Source organism: Melospiza melodia, chromosome 6 (genome assembly GCF_035770615.1).
Source record: "Melospiza melodia melodia isolate bMelMel2 chromosome 6, bMelMel2.pri, whole genome shotgun sequence".
Classification (NCBI taxonomy): Eukaryota; Metazoa; Chordata; class Aves; order Passeriformes; family Passerellidae; genus Melospiza; species Melospiza melodia.
Window position 1 is genome coordinate 22,642,936 of NC_086199.1, and position 20,426 is coordinate 22,663,361.

Genomic DNA, 20,426 nt, shown 5'->3' on the forward strand with positions numbered 1-20,426 from the left:
CTATTTTATGATTAGAGGTTTTTCTTCACTGGAACAACTTCAGGAGTTTTTCATCTCTAGCTCCTGTTTATCCCTTTCACCAACGAAGTGTAGGACATGGAAAGAAAAGGAGTGAGGGGGAGAAATAAACTGGTCTGTGGCAGAGACTGGCAACAGTGCCTGTCTTAAAAGTTCTCAGCAAAGCTCATCTCACAAAAACTCAGAAGCTTGCTGAGAACTTTTTTTATATATGGGAAGACATGAAATGAGCATTTCTAAGTGAGAGGGCTGGGGGTTTCCTGCTCTTCCACAGCAAATACAGACAGATCACACTTTCCCCCCACGGGCCTTTTCTGTGGAGCCATGTGCCTCCTGAGGGACAGAACAGAGCAGCTCCTAACACAATAAACATTACTCTGCCTGCATTAGTTTTTACATTTCTTTGTTTTATTTCTTGTTTTGTTTGAAATGACCTGTACCACAGGAATACAATTTATTTAACAGGTTGTTATTTTTTTAGGAGCAGATAATAGTTAAGTAGATACTGTTTATTTCACTGACTGTCTATGACTACCTGCATTCATTCTCACAGCCTCTGTCTCTCTCTGGCTTCTCCATGTAACCCAGCCACAAGAACAACAGAGCAGCCTTTGGCCATATGATTGATTATAGCTCCGACTGGTAATAAAAGCTCAACATGTTACATTCTAGGGTCTTTCTCAATTACTTGCCCCTCTAATAGCTGCTTACATGTTTCTGGTGAAGCATGTTTTATTTTATATATTTATAATAGTTTAAAAAAAAAAAGATGACATAGCTTACAAAGAGAAAAATAATGCCCCCTTAGCATGAGCAATACTGCAAGGTTCTGATTGTTGTGGGGATGTTTCTTGTAGCTTCACAGTTTTGCTGCGAGGTGTAATGCCCAAGTTTCCCTAGAAACCTAAATTCAGAGTGGTAATTTACCTTTTAATTGATCCCCATGAAATTTGTTTTGCATTACAGGTCAGACACTGCTGTTCCCAGAGAAGAATGTGCCCAAAACAGAAGAGCTGCTCACTTGGGAAGAACTGCCTTTTGTAGTAGCTGGCAGGTACATGGTTTCTGTTATCCACACATGCAAATCAGGGGCTGGAGCTGCTTTTACCATAGTTGCTGGTGTGGGTTTATTCACTGTCACTGCTATACTTACCTCTACTGCTTCTCTTTTCTTTAAGTCACAGAGCCCATCTGTGTCCCAAGGCTCAAGCTCCATCATCTTTTGCCCCATGAAGAAGGACAGCTGTATGATACTGACTCTGTGAATCCTATATTACAAATAAGCAGCATAAAGACTACTGACCAGAACCCCATCTCCTAGTTCATGTCTCACCTTCCACATCCCCAGACCTTTTTGTGAGAGACTGTGAGCATTCAAAGACCTAAGCAGTTGCTGAAGCTTCATTTCAAAGTGCGTTGGGGGGACTACACTGTTACCCTCCTCTGCAATCCCAGCCCATTGTGTAGCTGGAAATGCTCCTCAGCTGTGTCAGTGTGATAGTACTAGTGATGTACAGCAGATCAGAGTAACTGGAAAGAGATTATTGTGATTCCTGCACTTGTTTGGAGGGCTCAAGAGACCTGATCTGCTTCCCAATTTAGGATGGTACAAGCCTTTTAAGGGTTAAATCTAGACAGGTGTTTGTGGCCCATTTCCTGGGAAAGAGTTTGCATTCCTTGGTTAGAGAGTTTAATATATCCTAAGTACTGTCTGCTTCACTTCCCATCCTATTTCAGAAGAAATGCAAACATTTCCCTGCATATTATCTTCAAGCAATGGAGAGTATTTGGATGGGCTCCAACATTATGCAGCTTTAATGGAGAAAGAAGTTCCTGGAAAAAATGTATTTGGTATCTTCATATTGCTATGCCAAGGCAGGAGTTGCCTCCATCCCATAGCCCTAATCTAAATAGCCAGCAGTCTCTGTGAGCTAGAAGCTAACTCGGCAGCTCTCCATAATCATGTTTTGTAGATAGTTTCCTGTTATGGAGAGCAGGCCTGAGTGCAAATACAACAAAGCTAGAAGAGCCTTTTGGGGTTGTTTTTGGGTAGTTTTGGGTTTTTTTTGAGGGGGGAGATTGGGTGGGTGTGTTGGCATGTGAGTAGTGACCTTTCTGGCAGGGCCCAACAGAGTAAGAATTGCTTCTTAGGATCTTTTCAGCCCATTTTGGGCCAGCTACCTTTGCACAGCAGGCTGGGACACAATGTGCTGCAGCTCAGCTGGGTGGCACTTGGCAGCATTGCAGCAGTGCTCGAGTCAAACTTACAGGTGATAATGCAACCCAGCACATCTGTGAAAGCAATTCTACCACAGCCAGAAAGAGCTGCCAGAGGGCAGCACATGGCAAGCTGGCTCTGTAATGGTGGCATGCATTTCACTTTGGTCCCTCAGTCACAGATGGGTACAGGGATCATGAGTGCAACCAAAAGCCTCTCATTTTCTCCCCAGCTGCCTTTGGGAGGGAGTGGGAAAGAGAAGCACAGGTATCCTCTTGAAGCACAAGGATACTGTGTAATTGCTACTGCTGTGAGCAAAGGAGTCCCAATTCCAATGTGCCTTCTGCCCCTAAGGTCTCTGGTGGTTTACTAATATGCCTGAAGTAAGACAATTCCTTTATCAAGTGAGTACAAAATGAGTCACTGTGTAACATAGGAAGAAGTCAAAAGGAGATGAAAAGGAACTAACTTAAGTTCAAGGTGTGGGCTGGCTATGAGAGCTGAGAAGTCACATGCCAGCCCCTCTGTGTCTGAGCCTGCCAGGGCAGGGGTCTGCAGTATTGACAGCCCTGCTGGGACACATTCTGCTCCAGCAGAAAACAAGCACCCAGTGTTTCTGATCACACACCTCAACCCTGGTTTGGAAGACTTCCTCCTGGAGGGCAATTTACTCCTCTTACACACCACCTTTCTCCTGGGGAAGCTAGGAAGGGGTAGAAGCTTGAGGAGAACAGACACAGTAGAGTTAGTGGTGTCTCAAATGTAGATCAGAGGTTTTTTCTCACCACAAGTGCCATGCTGTTGACCACAAAAAAAGAGAATACACTCAGGTTTTGTCAGCTCAGGATGGCTTAAAACTAAGTGACCTAGAAAATAAAGTTTCAGAGAACACCAACAGTCAGTTTTGTCAGTCACCTACATTCCCCTCTGGCTTCTGGGAATGCAGCAGTTATGGCTTAGGCAGCAGATCTAAACCAGGTCTTGGAGACAGTAGGAACCTGGTTATATAAGAGTAAATAAACACTCCCCCTGTTCTTCTCCCATCACCCCAAGGTCAGGTATTTGCTTTCTGATCAGCAAGAGAACCTCCTACCATCCCCAGGTATAATCTATGCTAGCTCTTCTCCTGCTGTTGAGGATAATGGGATGAGGCAGGGGAAGACAGTAGTTGGAGTATCAGGGGTTTCATGCCATCCTCTAATTTATTTCCCTAGCCTGCCACAATAAAGCAATCTCTCAGGCTCTAGAGCTGCCTCCTCTGAAAAGCAGTGCCCTTGATTCCTAACTAGAATTTGGCAATAAGCCTAGTCTCTGTGGAGCCAAAGAGCTCTAATGAAGTCTAGGAAAGATCTGGTTTGGGGTGTATTTTTACTTGGGCAGTAACCATGCAGACAAAGCCTTGTGTTCTCTGCCACAAGGAACAGGTGGGGAATGGCACTCAGCTGAGCTGAAGAGGCAGGTGTGATACACTATGGGGTGAAAAGTATGGAAGAATTGTAGTTAGCACCACATAGGAGAGGATGCAGAGATTATCAAGTCAACCCAGCACTGAAGTATAACATCAGGCTCTTCTCTCTTGCCATTTGGGAAAGACTTGCGTTTTCTCAGGGACATACATCCTACCTCTTCAGGGGCCTGCGGGGATTGTACACGGGAGGGACTAGCCAGGCGTAATGACACACTGTACAAGGTCGCAGAATATCTTACACAGTTAGGAGCAGCTTTCCCAGTAAGAAGTGGGGGCTGTATGTACAAGTGTTAGAGGAGTCTGGGAGGCAGCCTTTTTGTTCAGGAGAGGTCCAGCAGCATTGTTCTCCAAAGGAGCATCTACTCTATGGTAAGAGGAAGAAAGGTGACAAAAAGAAGGACCGTGGCTGCTTCCCTTTCTAACTGACCCCTCATAACACCAGCAGATAAAGTTTATATTGACTCTATTCTTCCTCTCTTCCTGCTTCTGTCCCCACTCCCCTCCAGAACTGGCAGAGGGTGCTGGGGAGCAGGCAGCCTGGACAGCGCTGAGAGCATCACTGATCAGAGGGGCTGAGCCCCCACGATGCCTCAACAAGTGCAAGAGCATAAATCTGGTATTTCCCACAGAGAAAACAACGAAAAAAAGAGAAACAGGTGACTGATTAAAAGTTTCCCCCCTCCTGTACACAAGATTCTGCAGTCACGCCGACAGATAGACATTAAATAATTCTTCCATAATAAATGATTGGAGATAAAAGCCGGCGGTGGCTGCTGCCGCTGTTTGGATTGCTCCGTTGTCTGCGTCTTTGTTTCTAGTTTGTTCCCCGGCCACTGTCGGCTGGTGCTGGGGCTGTCAGACCTTTGCCTCTAGCATTTCTAGGAAGAGTTTATGCATGGGAACCTTGCCCTGCAGTTTGATGCTGTAGAAGTGCTGCACAGCTTTAGCAGCCGTCTGCCGCAGGAGGGGCAAGGTCAGGAGCAGCTTGCCTGCTCGCCGGGGCTCCTCGTTGCGCTGACTCAGCTCGTAGTCCTGCAGGGCTTCGTGGAGAAGGTCCTGGAGTTTCTGCACTGCATCCATGTCCTCTATGTGCATGGAGTCTGGGGAGAGGGAGAAAAGACAGCAAACAGACAAGTCAGATGTGAGAAAGGAAATCCTTTATGGTTCTGAAGCTAATGATATTTTCTTTCCTTCTTATCTGTTCTTGTGGGGATTTTTTAAGTTGTTTCTGTTGCTCCCCCCCAACCTGCCCAGGCAGGGGGTGAGGGGTGTTGTTTGGTTTTTTCTTAAGCAGAAAAAAACAGCTAGCTGGCAGGTGTGGTGCTGCTGCATGAAGTTTGGCAGCAGCCCAGTGTGTTGGCCCTAGCAGTGCAGGGACAGTAGGGTTGCCAGGGGTAGGTGGGTGACACACGTGCCCTGTGTGCTGCCCATTTTGCCAGCCACCCCAACGCAATGCAGGGATCAGGCAGGGGCCTTGTGATTTGCACTTTGACTTGCCCTCCATGCTCCTTATGGGGAGAGTCACCCTGCAAGGGGCAGCAGCTGCTGTGCTGCCACTTGGGAGCAATCTCATTAAGAATAATTAACGCTGCTACAGCGCTTCATCTGTCTAAACTGCCTAATTGCTGTGCAGATGCTAAGGGTATCAGCAAGACAGAACAGCCCCATAGGTCACAACCAGTGTGCCCAGGGGTGTTGCCAGACCCACCTTTGTGCATATGCCCCTGCTTTCAGAGACTGCCAGCAGCTGCTCAGGGAGCTTCCTGCTGAAATAAAGGAATCCCATGCCTCCTGCAAGGCCTCTTCCCTTAGGCTGCCAGTCAGATTTCTATGAGCTGTTGGAGGGACTACAGGGTTTGCAAGGCTCCCTGGTGTGTCTGTGAAGTGAAGGTAGCTAGCTGGTAAGAACTTAGTCCAGGGCTGAGATAGAGAACCAGGCTGAACACAGACTGCTAAACTTGTGGGTAATTCATGGTGTGAGAGGGCAGCACTGAAGACCACAGAGGCACAGCATTACCAGAGGTTTTCTCCCTTTGCATCTTGCTGATACGTGCTTCTTTCTTACAACCGTGACAGAGCTGGAGACACTGATGCCTCATCTTCATTGTTCAGAGACTTTTAATCAATACTGAACCTATTGATAAAGGTTCCTGCCACAAGGCAACAAATCCAGAAGCAATGGCAAAGAGACAGTGTGGCAAGCACACATGCACACATGTAATTGCACCGCCTACCATCACCGCCTGGGCTTTGCTTTGTGGCAAAGGAGTCTCAGTGTAGTCTCAGCCTACACACAAACACAAATGTGAGGACATGGGTTCCCCAGAGTGACAGCAGTGAAGAGGAGGAAAGCTGACTGAAGTGCCAAAATCTCTCCAGAAACGTGTCATCTTTATGGAGAGCACAACACAAATTAGAGACTGTGAATTTTGTATAATACATTTATGGTAAAAATGCTATTTATGATGCATGATTTATAAAGTATTACAACAGTTGGGAAAATATTATGTCTAGCAAGAAAGCTGTTTAAGAAGCTGTTCAGAAGGAATGCACTAAGTAAGACTATTAAAGGGAAGTATTCCCAAGAACCCTACTGAAGAACAACTCTTGATACATTTACACTTTTTATCCAAGAGACCAGGCAAAGAAGCTCAGAAGAGGGCTGCTAGGTCATCACAGTGACCTGAGCTAGACACAGAGGTTGATTCTGAAAAGCAGGGAGGAAGAAGCATGTTGCCAAGTCAGTCTGGCAACTTCTCCCAGCCAGGTAGCACCTCTGAAAAATTTCCATACACAATCCAAGAGAAGCGAGTGTGATCTGTTTCCTGCCAAGTCACAGAGGTCATTTTGAAGACTGGAAGTATCAAAAGCTGGAATGTCTTCTATCCTTTCTGTTTAATGTCCTTCTGGCTAGGGGCACAAAGGAGAGAAGTAATCACAGCCTGTCAGAGTTTGCAGTCCCCAGCTAGAATTACCATGCAATGAGTCATGTTTCAGGGTAAAGTGGGTGCTCTGCTTTTGGGTACTGATGCTGCTGTACATTTGACAGAATCCCAAAACTGCCTTTCTGCCATCTGGCTTCTGTAAGGTGACAAGACTTAACAGCAGTAAATAAGTGTATACAGTGAGAGAAACTGGGGAAATAAAGCTCAAAGCCTGCCCCACCACCACCACACTGCTGAAGAAAGCTCAAAATTGGCAGCTGACTGCAAAAAATAAAACAACATTGCAGGATTAATTTCCTTGCAATCCATCAGTGAACTGGTGTCAATGGCATTGATAAACTGTTAATTACGAAATCAATAGCTATGAATTTTTACAGCTATCAGAGCACTGAGGTGGGGGCAGGCTGCCTGACCATGTCCCTGAGGGTCAGCTGGCCCAGAAGCTGGGCTTCATAGCAGGAGCCCTTCTCCAGCACTGCTGGCATGGGATGCAGGGCAGGTGTGAGAATGGACGAGGCCCACTGCTTCCTCACCTCTGTTCTTGCAGCTTCTGACAGGAACAGGACCCATTAGTACAGAATTTGCTATGCATCCCTTTGCCAGGTCCAAATATTGCTCACTCCATTTTAGCATTAAAATGCATTGCAGAAAAAAAAAAGGGGGAAGTAAATTTTGGCTGCTCTGGGATGTCCTAAAATGAATGTGTGCTGTATGCTAACCTAGAGGGCTCCTCAGTACATAGGTTGATCTTTTTTTTTTTTTTTTTTTTTTTTTTTTTCCTAAGGAAAGACGACCTAGGAATGCTTAAAAATGGACTGCTGACTCTGAAGGGTAACAAATTAGGTCTACATCACCTCTACTCTGTCAAAAAATGGGTGATCATATTGTCTGGGACTTGCCTGCTGCTCTGGGAATTAAGAATTCATCCCTCAGCTCTCTAGAATGCACTTACCAAACAGAGATCCCTTGAATTATCTTTGCCAATCCCAGCAGGTGTGTTGTTGGTGTGTCACACCAAGGACTCAGAGATCAGCCTACTGTCAGCTTCTTCTCTAGTAAAGAGTGAGCTCCCACTTCTATTTTCATTTGTTTTAATTCCTAGAACCAAAGGGTCAAATGTACACAGGGCTGCCTAAGTCCCTAGAACTTGGATTACATGAGCAATTACACCCAGAATTTATCTGTGTGGGAAGGAAGGCAGAAAGTAATTTTAGGCAGCACAGGTGCTAATCTTAAAGATGAATCTGGTGTTCATCTTAAAGCCCTATCTCTGATCCAAGGGAGCTGAAGCCTGGACCAAACTGCTCTCCTCCCATTTTAGGAATTGGCGGTTTGCATGCAAGCACACACATGCAGGCTCTGTAAGTTTACCCCTGTCAAAAATACACTAAGAAAAATAACTGGCATTAAAAGAATGTGAAGGTTCAATGTTAAGTTACAACAGAAAAATACACTTGCCCTTTTCCAGCTTCCTTACCTGTGTGTCACAAGAAGCTTTAATTATATGAAAAACAAAATCCCATGCTTCACTTTCCCATATTTCAATACAAATAACAAAACAGGACTTTTGTGGATTATGCTTTTACATAGCTACACTTCTAGCTGTACCAGTGAAGTCAGAGTCATTTTTCCATCCAGCTGAGAACATGCTTTGGCCTGTGCCTCCTGACCCTGACCTTGGTTTCTTTACTCCACAGCACTGGAAATGGAACCCCAAAGCATCTGATGAGTGTTGGTTGTTCTGCTCTGTCTTTGCTCAGTGTTACTCCACTCCTGTGGAGACTGTCTCATAAGGTTTACTCTGGGCTTAGTCCTGAAAGCACAGTGAGCAGCAGCAGCACAGAGTGCTTCTGTTGCATTGTGAGGAACGTGACAGCAGTGTCCAGAGCACAGGCCAGGTAAATGTCCCAGTGTGGCACTTTTCCTGTCACAACTGCTACCTTAGCACTTGAGCCTCTCTGAGGAGCCCTTCTCCCTGTTTAGTCCTGTGACCCTCCTGGTAGACAGGTTCTTTAACAAGTTGATTATATCACCCATAGCCACCATTGCACAGAGGAGAGAGGCTGGCCTTGGCCATCTGCCCATCCTGGCTCACTGGCAAAGTGAAGGCAGCAATTAAAACTAAAAAAAGCACTATATGAAAAATTGAAAAAAGGAACAAAGTTATGAAGTGCAGAAAAACCATAAGGGAAATTAAGGACATAAGAGGAAAAGCAATGTCTGGAAGGACCAAGGAAAAGCAATGTCTAGAAGGGCTAAGGACAGTAAAGAAGTTTTATAAATATTTAAGGAATAGAAGAAAAATTATCATTTGTAGGGGGACTCTTTTCAACTGGAGATTATTAACCTATTAATAGCAGTGCAGAGTAGATAGAAGTCCTCTGTGAATATTTCTGTCTTATTTGGAAAAGAGAAGCATTATATACCTGTGTTATATGAAGGTGATGAAGACTTCATAATCTGTTGTTTATGCAAGAAGATACTAGAACTATTAGGATAAACTTCACAGAAATCAGCAGAGCTGGATAACTTGGCTTTAAGAGTTTTAAAATTGCTGGCTGGGGGTCATCCAGGGCAGATGATTAGTAAGTCTTGGTATTTTTACAAAATTCAAGATGTCTGGAAGTGTTCTAATGATGCACACATTTTCCTAGGTCTTACCTGATAATTTCTATGCTAGCTTGATGTGAGCCAGGGCAAAAGAAAGGAAAAAATAAAGGTGACATTCAATTAAGACTAATAAAATGGCATTTGTAAGACACCTAAATGTGGCACTTAAGGACATAGTTTTGTGTTGGACTTGGCAGTGCTGGGTTAACAGTTGGAAGTGGTGGTTTTAAAGGTTTTTTCCATCATAAATGATTCTGTGATTTTACTGCCAGTCAACATGATACTTGAGAAGAGAGGTCTTGTCAAACAAACTTGATTTCATTCTCTGATGAGATTACAAGTTTGGTTGATAAAGTTAACTGCACAGATATAATAGACTTAGGTTTTTATAAAGCACTTGGCTTAGGACCACAGGACATTCTCATTAAAAAATTAGCACTATGCAATATCAATAAAGAACACTTTCAATTGATTAGTAACTGGATAGATGACAGATCTCACAGTAGCTATCAGTGATGAATCATCCCTGAAGAAGGAGTTTTCTCATAGAAATCCCCAGGAATCAGTAGAAAAATCAGCTGCTGCTCAACATTTTTATCAATGAGCTGTAAGGAAATTTTTTTATTTTATATTGCTATTGCTAAGGAGTGGATGGATGGCAAACAGGGACAGAATGGCGTAAAATGGTGAGGCAGCCTCACAGAATCCTGGACCACATCCTTACACTGGAAATAATATATCTATAGCCAAGGAACATGACTATGAAACAGGAAGTTTATCATGTCAAGCTGTCAGATATAAAAAGACCCAGAGTCATAGGATCCAACTCAACAAAGATCATTCTTTCAAGGCTGAGCTCAAGCAAACAAACGTTAGACATTATGCCTTTTGGTTGTTTTTTTTTTAAACTGAGAGAATGAGTAATTATTAGAGTCAGCTGCCAAGCAAGATGAAGATTTTCCCTCTTTTAATCCTTCCAGTTTCACACTGGGTGTTTTTCTGTAAAGTGGCTTTAGCCAAACACAGATACTGGTTTCAGGGCTGGGCTGCAATGGTGAATTCTGTGACATGCATGATGCAAATTTGGCAAAGGGATCTGATGTGAAACAATGAGACTCAGGGGATGTAGAGGGAGCCCTTGTTACGCAGCAGCTTTAGCAGTTTCCCGTTCAGATGGGACTCCTGAGCAAATCTGTGTCTGGCTGCCTTTGATACTATGCAGCCTTGCTGGATTGAGAGCTGCAATCTACATCCACACTGTCTCCCAGTTAAAGGGGGATTCAGTGTCTCTGGTACCTCAACATCTCCAGGACAGGGTCAGGCAGCCCCAGCCCCACAGCTTTTTGAAATTGGCATGAGAGTTTCCCCGTTTGCTTATCTCACCAACACTATGGAGGTGGATGCAAGTGTGGCTCCGTTTTCTGAGCCCACGGCACTGGGGTTAGCTTGCTAGTGGAAAAGCCTCCACAGACACTTTTACTGCCTGAAACCAGCAACCAGTCCATCCCTGTCTGTTCCACTCCCTACTACAGGGTCAGAGCATAGCTGGGGCTCTAGCAGTAGTAAGCCTCATTTCTCCCTGCTTTCCAGCTTAGAGTGGAGCTTTAGGAATATTGCATGACACAGGCAGAAATTCTTAGGCAGTAGACTCTGGTTTCCTCCCAGGTAAAATAACAGCATGAGCCTGGACTGGCTGGGTGCAAGACTGGCTGGGCCAGGGCTGTACCTGAGTTGGCGAGGGCCAGAGCTTTGAGTGTGACAAACTCCTCCTTTTCCACCTTGAGCTTCTTATAGCGGCGCACCAGCTGCAGGATGGCCAGGTAGAGCTCCAGCAGCCCTGTCAGACGAGAGTGCTCTTCATCCATTATGTAGTCCTCAGCATAGACCAGCTTGTCCTCGTATGGCAGGGAGCGGTACACTATGCCCAGGATGAGAATTTCCATCCAGGCACTCTGCAGAAGGCTCATCTGGTCTCCAAGGGAGAGGTTGGAGAACCCTAACAGGGCAAAAGACAAGCAGGGTCAGATGGGTGTGCAGCAAAGCCTCTAGGAGACTAGGGTCCTCAGTTTCCCTGAGACCCAAACCATGCACTCTTCCCTACTGACCTGCTGCTTTAAAAAAAACCCAAACAACTCACTAAAGTGACTCTGTAGCAATCAGCACACATGGACCTTACCCTTCTCTTTGCTCCCATGCCCACCCACAGCCTCAAACAGGAATTCTGATTCTCTGATTGCATTTATGGGAGTCCAAGGTTGGGTGACAACCTCTTTTCAATGACCACTGCTTCTTTCATAGCAGCAACTCTTTTGTATCACATTGCCTTTCCTCTCTTCCTCAGTAGGTCTGTATTGCAGCCCATTTAGTCTGTCCCAGCTGAAAAATGAGCAGAGAAGAGCTCCAGATGACAGTAAAGAGGGCTTCTGACGGGATAGGAGGGAATGACACAGGCCTGAATTAGAAGTATACTACAGTCTCATATTTTGGCAAAGATGAGAAAAAGTCCTGCCACAACAAAGCACCAAAATGTGTTCAAAAATTAGTATCTTTGTGAACAGAATTCTCCTCTACTCGTCATCCCACTCTGATTTCCATACCAGCAGCTCTGCCTACAACCCTACCCAGAGATAAAAATACCTTTGGGGACACTGAAGTACCTAAATCATAGCCAAACCTGGTAGCAATGCAACAAGCCCCTGTGAACCAAATATTCTTGCCAAACAGAGCCTGACAGCATGAGCCTGACAGCCCCAGAATCCACTTGAGAGAGTGGAGAGGACAAAAAACAGAGGCAATGTCCACCTCAAGGTGGGGAAAAAAAGTGCATGGGAAGGAAACCTGTCTGTTATGCCTTCCATACCTGGTACCCTTGAAGGCCAGACCATGAGAGATCCTGGGAGATGGGCACTCTAACAGTCATTACAAACAGGAATGCCAAGCACAGTGTGCTGGTCCTCTCTAGGCAGCTTTAGCCCACCATGGACAGACAGAAATTGCACTTTTTTTGGCAGCCCCTTGCTTCCAGTGGTTCCTAGGGCTGTGAAAGAATGGGACACCCAGGCATGCCTCAGCTGGAAGGGTGAAGCCTCTCCAGGCAGTTTTTCTCCCAGATGCATATGAAGCCTTGGGGATCACCAAGAGACCTGTGAACTCATGAGCCTCTATGCAGAAGCCTCCAGCTCTGCTGCTGGCTGCATGCAAGGCTCAGCTGGACTTCTTCATCCCACACCCCACCCTGCTCACAGCTCTTGGCCCCACATCGGGGCTTATGTAGACAGCCACCATGATGATCATTTGATTTCTCTTGTTATCAAGTTGGCAATTAACAAAAGAGCTGATGATTGCTATATTGACTGACTGTGGGATCTCTTTTTCTATCTGCACTATCTCAGCTGGGGAAGGGAAGGCAGAAGGGTGGGTTAGTGGTATTTTATTTATCTCTACGCCATGTTTTGTGTTTGTGTTGCCAGGGGAAGCAAAGGGTGATAATGGCCTGGCAGCCCTTGGACATCCAATTTCCCTTATCAGGCCACTGAATAGAAAAGAGGCCCCAGGCCACATTAATTAACAGATACCAATCAGCTGTCACGTGCTGTGTGTGCAAGGTCTGAGGGGAGCAGTGGGTGGGAGGGAAGAATCAATAAACCATTGGGGAGGAGTGCCAGAGGGAACAGCTAAAGAGGAGTCCAGGCTACTGGGGAGAAGAGCTGCAAACCCAGCTCCATGACTGTGAGAGTGATTCCTGTACAGCACAGCCTGTGCTCCACATATCTCTGATGAATCCCACCTCTAGCTTGGGCTGGGAGGTGGGTGCCTTGTCCTTTACCTCACCCTTCTGCCCCTCATGCCCTGCACTCAGAACTGTGCTGCTCTGGAATGCAGCCCTCCTGACTCAGTCCGAGTGCAGGCTGCTGCAGCTCAGGTGCTGGGGATCCTGTCTCCACAGCTCTGTCTGATGCACCAGGGACTGATGAGATTAGCCCCGAGATTAGAGGAAAGTTGCACAGCCACTGTTCCACTCTTTAGAACCTGAGATCTCTCCTTTGGTCATCCCTCTCCTAGCTCTGACCATGGAGATAAGTCCAGCATTTAGGCTGCTGCCTTAAGTCCATTTTCTGGATCAGTCACAAGGCCTTTCTGCATCTTCATCCCCACCTGGATTACAAAGGGCACTAGGCCATTGCCTCACTTCAGTCTGTCAACAACAGTTCTTTAAGATTGAGAAACAGTCACATGGCAGAGTGAGAGGATCCAGGACAGGCATGGCTTGTACTTGTCTGCTACAGAATAAAGTAGAAAAATTGATTTAACTCTAGCAGTAGCCTGTACACACAGCATCTCTACTAATTGCCCTTTCCCAGAGGCTGTTGTGGCAGGTAAGAACAGGAGATACCATATTTTACCCTTTGCCAGCTGGAATTGCCCCACCCACCTGGGAAAGCCCCTGGCCAGAAGCACTCCCAGGTAGCCAACAACTCCAGCTCCAGCAGGCGAGTGGGAAGAGGGAGCGCTGTGGTGTCAAGCCTGGACTTGAAATGTCTGGCAGAACTGGGACCCTTTTCCTCCAGTGTTCACACATGTGGAGTGCAAGGGCTAAAGAACTGGCCCTGAATCACTGAAGTAAAGAGGAAATCATATAACTCTCTTCATGCTGTAAGAGTTGAGATCAGGGAAAGTAAATGTTAATTTCACCTGGCCAAAATCACAGGCTTGCTACTTATTATGGAATTATACCACTGGGAAACCTCTAGTTGTGAAATTATCTGTCATCTTACAGCTCCTAGGAATTGCTAAAACACAACTGCTTTGCATTCTTGAGCTGTTGATGGCTCAGCATCCACAAAATGCCCTTTGTGATCCGTTTCATGCTGCTTTTCTCAAGTCTGACCCTGAAAGGTGCCTAATCCACCACTGCCCCAAAAGAGAGCCCCTGGCTCTAGCACAGAGCTGCATGCATGTTTCCCTCCTTCCCAGGTGCCCCTTAAGAAAAGCAGCTTTATTTGCAACAGCTGATGTGACATTCAGGTTGGGGATTCTTTTTAATTTCAATTTTTTTTATTATTATTTCAGTGGTTTGGCAGTGGGAGCTCCCAGAATTAAAAAAAAAAAAAATCACATAATTTGTGGCAAGTGGAGTTCATAATCTGTTAATTTATTATCATTTCTGTCATCCTGGAGGGCCATTAGCAGAGGTAATAAAAGGAGATGTAATTATAGGAGCTGAGGCCACTCCAGACACAGCTGCTGTCACTCCACTAGCCATATTTCATTCTGTGCTAGTACTAATGTCTTCCTGGTGAGAACAGCACAACAGCTACCCTGGGAGAGCCTTCATCGTTACCCCTCAAGAGAAGTCCTGTCACCCTGCATCAAAGCAAGAAGAAAAGGAGGATGTTGTTCCAAGACAATTTCCATGGGGAGAGAGAGTAGTGGGGAGGGGGCCTCATACAGAAGGGAACAACCTCACATTGGCTAAGTGTGGCTTTTGAGCTCATAGCTAATAAGGCTATTGAGCTAATAACATTTAAACACGATTAAACATGTTCTATTGTTATCATAGGAAAGCGTGTTTAAGTTTTACTGCTTTTATTTGCTAATACTGTGGGATAGAAGTTTGTGTTGACATCTGAGATCCTTCAGGGCTGGTATGACTTTAATGTCACATCTTTCTTTACTAATTCCAATGTGAATACAAGGCAGGAAAGTGTGACTTTTTCTCCTTTCTCCATCCTTCTCTGACGAATAGCTTATGCACAAAGGAAGCAATGTCATGTTTTACTCATAATTTTTGGAAGGCAGAAATACAGGGCATAGATAATTTAGACACCTGGCAGACTCCTGGCCCTGCCCTGCTCTGCCCCCTTGCTGCATAACTCAGTGTGCTTCATACTTGTTGCAGAACGACAGAGTTTTTGTTCCATTATTATGAACTGTCTTTTATTATCTTTTTTTCTCAGTACTGTTCTCTTACGTAACAATTCTTGAGCTCTCGCCTGTGCACAGTCCTGTTATAAAATACTCCTGCTGGTCTGAACTGTGCCAGGCTGATTACTGTGGCTGTTACTGTGTTGTAGGGCCTTTGATAGGAGAGAAAAATACACAGAGAAATTTGAGATGATGGCTGGTATGTCCTGATTTCAGAAAGGAGAGGAAGAGCCCCTTTCACAGTGCAGGAGCAATCTCTACTATACTCCAGTTCTGTGGGACAGTATTGCCAGGATGGAAAACTCTGTAGGAATTTGGCTCTTCCCACAGCCACAAGGTAGGGAACTACAGTAGGGCACACTGTGTGAACAGATATAGCCAAGGTTAGAGGGATGTACCACAGCACCTCACTGGACAGCCACAGCACCTAATTGCATTGCATTAAAACCATTCCCATAACACGCCAGGTATTGGGTTAGTAGAGCAATCCAGGCTGAGTTCCCTAATCACCACTGTAACCCCACTTGTGATGAATCAGCCCCAGATGGATTCCAGCACTAGTATGGTTATAATCCCTTCAGATATGGCAGATCTCATGTAAGAAGGGCATCACCAAGATTAACCTCTTCTCAGAAATACTGTCCTGAAAATGTTTCTTCAGACTTCAGAGTCCCATCTCATAACAATCCATATTCCATATAGCCCATAAAACCATTAACTTTTGGGTCCCAGGAGAAACACATTAGAGAAAAACAGAAGCAGCTGCCAAAAAGCCAAATGAGAAGCAACAGAAAGAAACAAAATACATGGGAAAACTAAACTGTCTGATCACATATGTTAAGATGCTTCGTCAAAAAAAAAAAAAAAAGAAGAAAGCCAAGAAGTGAAACAAAACAACACAGACCCATGCAGTGGAAGACATAGTCAGCATGCAGTAAATCCTGTGATCCTGTATCAGAGCCTCATATATTCTCCTGACAAAAGGAAGGGGAACAGAAGGCAGGAGATAACTGAAGTGAGCTGTTTATAAACAGCTTTAGTGAGCTGTTCATGGTGAATTTCTGAAGCAATCTTTGGAAAGCAGCCTTGTAAATCCCAAGGATATCCTCTAAGTTCCCTGGCTAGCCTTCTCCACACACAAATCCAACCTGTTTCTGGTGAGGCTGGAGAGAGACTAGAGAGAGGGGAGCATTTTTCCCTCCCAATCCAAATCTGGGAAGAGCCCACAACTCAACACTGAGGACCATATCTGCTCCTTCAGCCTTGGTCCACCCTACCTGCAGGTGTGGGACACTTGCTAGGTCACTCAGTCACACAGACACACACTGCATGTAGTCAGTGAGCCTTCCAAGGCCAGTTACATTGCCAATAAATGGTCCTCATTATTTGTCAACAAAGAAGCTTTGAGATTCACTGGCAATAGCACATCGTCCATCGCAATGGGATTTGTTCTGTCATAAATCCATTGGGACAAGATTTCCTGAGTCTGGACAAGAATGCCCACTGCTGAGAAGGTGTGTGTCCGCCTTGTTATTAGCAGTAAAGTCCAGTCACTGCCATAGTATTTATTCAGCTATGAACACAGCAGAGCTAGGTCATGTTGATGTGCAAAACTACTCAAGTCCACCATGCCATCCGTAAGGCTGTCTCCCATGTGCTTCCACTGGGCCACTCAATATGACAGAGAACTTCATTGTATCATTTCAAAGCCTTCTGCGTACACACATGTACAGTGATCAATTTATGCACCTCCATCATAGGCTGCACTGGAGTTTGTTACCAATGAAAGCCCATCACTAAAGGAAAAAGTCTTTGTTGAGACCAAAATGGATAGGCACATAGATAAATAATATCTCCCTTTGCTGTTCATGCTTACACCCTTGTAATTCCCCATTTACCTGGGATGTGCTTTGCCCAGCCAATGATCACCACCAATTCCCTGTCTGCCAGGTCACAGAGGGTTGTCAGGGCTTTGATGTCACTCTCCGGCATGGTTGGATCAGGCATGGCATAAATCTTCTCTGGCTCAGCCACCAGCAAGTGGGAGACGATCTTGGTCACTGCGCATTTCAAAGGAGAAGTTGTTGTATCTCTTGTGACATAAGGAGAACCCTCCTGGGATAAGACATGACTATAGAGCCCCTAGGACCTCAATAATGGTTCTGGTCACAACAGAAAACCACACTGCAGCTACGCAAGCTGTAGTGGTCTTCCTATGACAAACCAGCTCTGCACAGGGATGACAAAATCAGGAAGCTGCTGTAATGTTGTCATTGTCTCAGGCAGGTCCATTGAGGGGAGAAGGAGGTATAAACAAAAAGTCACTAGGACATGGAGAAGTTTAAAGAGCTATGGGTAGTATTGAAGAGAGTAATCAGCATGGCACTGGTTTTGTTAACATGGCATGGGTAAAGGAAAAGATCAGAATATCACTAAATGGATTTACATAATCTCCTAGGAAAGGTCTGGTATTTAACCTTAGGTACAATGAATACAGTACCTGAGCTGTTCCTAGGCCTCTCTAGTTACCTCTACAATACAATCGTAAGAAAAAATTCCCGTACTGTTGACTGATACAGGAATTGGAAGTGACAATTGCTACACTGTACTTTTGGGAGACCAGTGAGAAGAAATATATTGGCAGCTCAGAGGAGCACAATTCAAGACCAATACATACATGGCTTTTTAGCTGGGGGAGGGATCTGTAAGCTCAGGTAAGTGCTGCTCTCAGAATCCAGTCTCCTTTTGTATTTCTGACGGCCTCCACGGACTCGATCCAGACGAACACCTGCAGGTAAAACCAAAAAGTCTTCATGATTCCTTAGTGCCTTACAGAACCTTGGCGTGCAAATACTAGAATTTGCTAAGTAAGATGTTCCCCACACTCCAGGGAGCTTCCCTCTCCCTTGAGGGAAGATCTCAGAGATCTCACTTGAGATCTCAGCTGAACCCATAAATCTCAATACCAGCTAGACTGCCTCCAGCTCTAAGCATGCTGCTCTGAGCTTTACTTTTATTCAAAACATTAATGAACACAGAAATTAACCCATTCAAACTCTTGAATCACTATAAATCTGATGGGAAAATGAAAAGCTTCAGAACTCAATGCCCTCTACATGATCCTGCTTTTAAAAAGAAAGACTTTAAATGTCAATCAAGCCAGCAGTTATAAAAATAAGCTTTTAGATTGTTCTTAAAAATGAGAAGTTAAATGTTCTGTGACCTCTCACTGTTTATATTTGAAAAAAGTGACCTACAGCAAACAGATAACGAACTATGAATTCAACAAAGATGTTTCAGCCTTGATCAAGTAAGGCAACTGTAATAAAAGTAGAATCCAAATAAATAGAAACAACCTTGACTACAATAAAGCAATGATAAAGACGAAGTAAGGAGACACTGAAGAATTTGTTGCAGGTCTTTCACAGTACAGTGAAAAAACTCCCAGTGACTGGGAAGTACCAGTGATTGTCACCAGGTAAAAAAACCATAGCATCATCAATAGACCAGGAACAACAAGTTGTCACATTAGTACAAAATATGATGCTAAAAAGAAACTGTGAAAAAAACCCTACAGATATTTATGCAGTTGTCTGTTTTTTTCTGAGCAGCCATATGGAGTCTGATATTCAGTCTGTGAAATTGGGGTAACTCAGTCTTGCTGGGAGAAACAGCTTTGGAAAAAAAATCTTTCAAGGTAAATGTAGGAGCATTTTATTAGAATAAAAATTTGAATTTACACTATACAAGTACTTCCTTAGAAACACACAGGAGTTTACCTAGTCTGATCATGGGAACCAATTATGTGATACACTTACTAATCACATTAAGTCATTAATATTTTGCAATCATACCACTACATAAACACAAACACCTAAAAGCAAACACGCCACATCAGTTTTGAAGTGACACTTTTTGAACAACCAATACACCTGAAAAAATCTGCAGTCGACTGGCAAATATTCTACCCTAGAAGGAGGCATGTCTGTCACACTGCCTTTCAATGCCATGTTTGCTTACTCTGTCAGGGAAAAGATAAAGCTTTTACTGTGGTGCTCACACCAGCTACACCTGCACCACCTGAAACCGCCACTTGCAACAATGTCTAGATCCCGATACTCTTCCTGGCTAAAGCACCAAAACAATTTGACTACCAATTGCCCCCTAAGCAACAAGAATACCAGGCCAACAACACCCAGTCTGGAGCAGGATCTCACACTGAGCAGGAGAAGCAGGAATGAGCAGGTGTGGAGCTCTGCACAGCAAGGGAGCTGCTGCTGTGCGTGGCTGCTATGGGAGGACAGCAGGTGTTGGAGAAGATGGAGAGAAAGGTATGAAGCTGGTGTAGGTGAACTCAGGTCACACTGAGTAATTTCTTTCCCCTGACACATTTTCTATTTCTTACTCCGTGTAGAGAATTTATGGACATCCCCAAGTACCACCTTTCTCTTCCATTACATGGTATTGTTTCTGAAAATGATGCCTATTGCTTCTTTTACTTCCATTTCCTGTGGCAGATAGCCTGTGGGCAGGACTCCTTCCTGGGAGCCCAAACACACTTCAGAGAGCAATTTCAAAAAGGACAGCCAGGGAATCTCAAACCTGAGGTTATCTAGGGAGATCCCTAAGGAACAGCAGTAATAAAATCCTGAACGAAGCAGGAAATTTTCACTTCCATCCATGATTTCTTTCCCTCTATAAACATGTCCTGGTTTCTTAAGAAATAAGACTCTATTCCATGCTTTTCTGAATGAATGACAGCTACCTATAAGCCCAGAGACAAGGGAGGGACACAAATTTCTGCAACTGCCAGTAAACCAAACAACCAGGTATGGAAAAGAAAAGAATCAGGAATATACTGTTGGAAGATTATAGAGGAACAGGCTGCCAAGATTCAGGACTGAATCACATCTTCCCAGGACCCTTCCAGATCAGGATCATAGCTGGGTGCATTCCCTCACACCAGTGGTCAGTGGGAGGGAAATAGGGAGATGCCATTCTCGGCTGACAGAAACCAACACACAGCTCTCCAGGATGCTTCTGCTGTGCAGTTGGCTAAGCAGCGGGAGGGGGAACGAGGAGGAGCAGGGAGGAAATGGGGGAAGGAGCCTGTTTCCTCCTCCCAAGGAGAATGCCATCCTCCAGTGCTTGGCAGAGGGATGGCTGCACAGGTTGCAGCAGTATTAGGGACCCTCAATCAGATTATAAGGACACAAGGGACTTAAGTGCATTAAAAAAAGAT

The 20,426-nt window shown here is 44.8% G+C and overlaps 1 protein-coding gene across 3 annotated transcripts in view; it reads right to left on the bottom strand.

Annotated features, from left to right (window-relative positions):
- Positions 1 to 404: 404 nt before the first annotated feature.
- Positions 405 to 20,426, bottom strand: part of ESRRB (estrogen related receptor beta) — a 126,450-nt gene continuing 106,428 nt past the window's right edge. For all 3 annotated transcript variants that reach the window (XM_063160240.1, XM_063160241.1, XM_063160239.1), the window contains exons 4-7: positions 17,862 to 17,972; positions 17,083 to 17,244; positions 10,986 to 11,255; positions 405 to 4,804 (exon numbers count right to left, since the gene is read on the bottom strand). In XM_063160240.1, the coding sequence (XP_063016310.1) occupies positions 4,560 to 4,804; positions 10,986 to 11,255; positions 17,083 to 17,244; positions 17,862 to 17,972 (788 nt within the window). In that variant the 3' untranslated portion in view covers positions 405 to 4,559. The remainder of the gene's footprint in view (positions 4,805 to 10,985; positions 11,256 to 17,082; positions 17,245 to 17,861; positions 17,973 to 20,426) is intronic.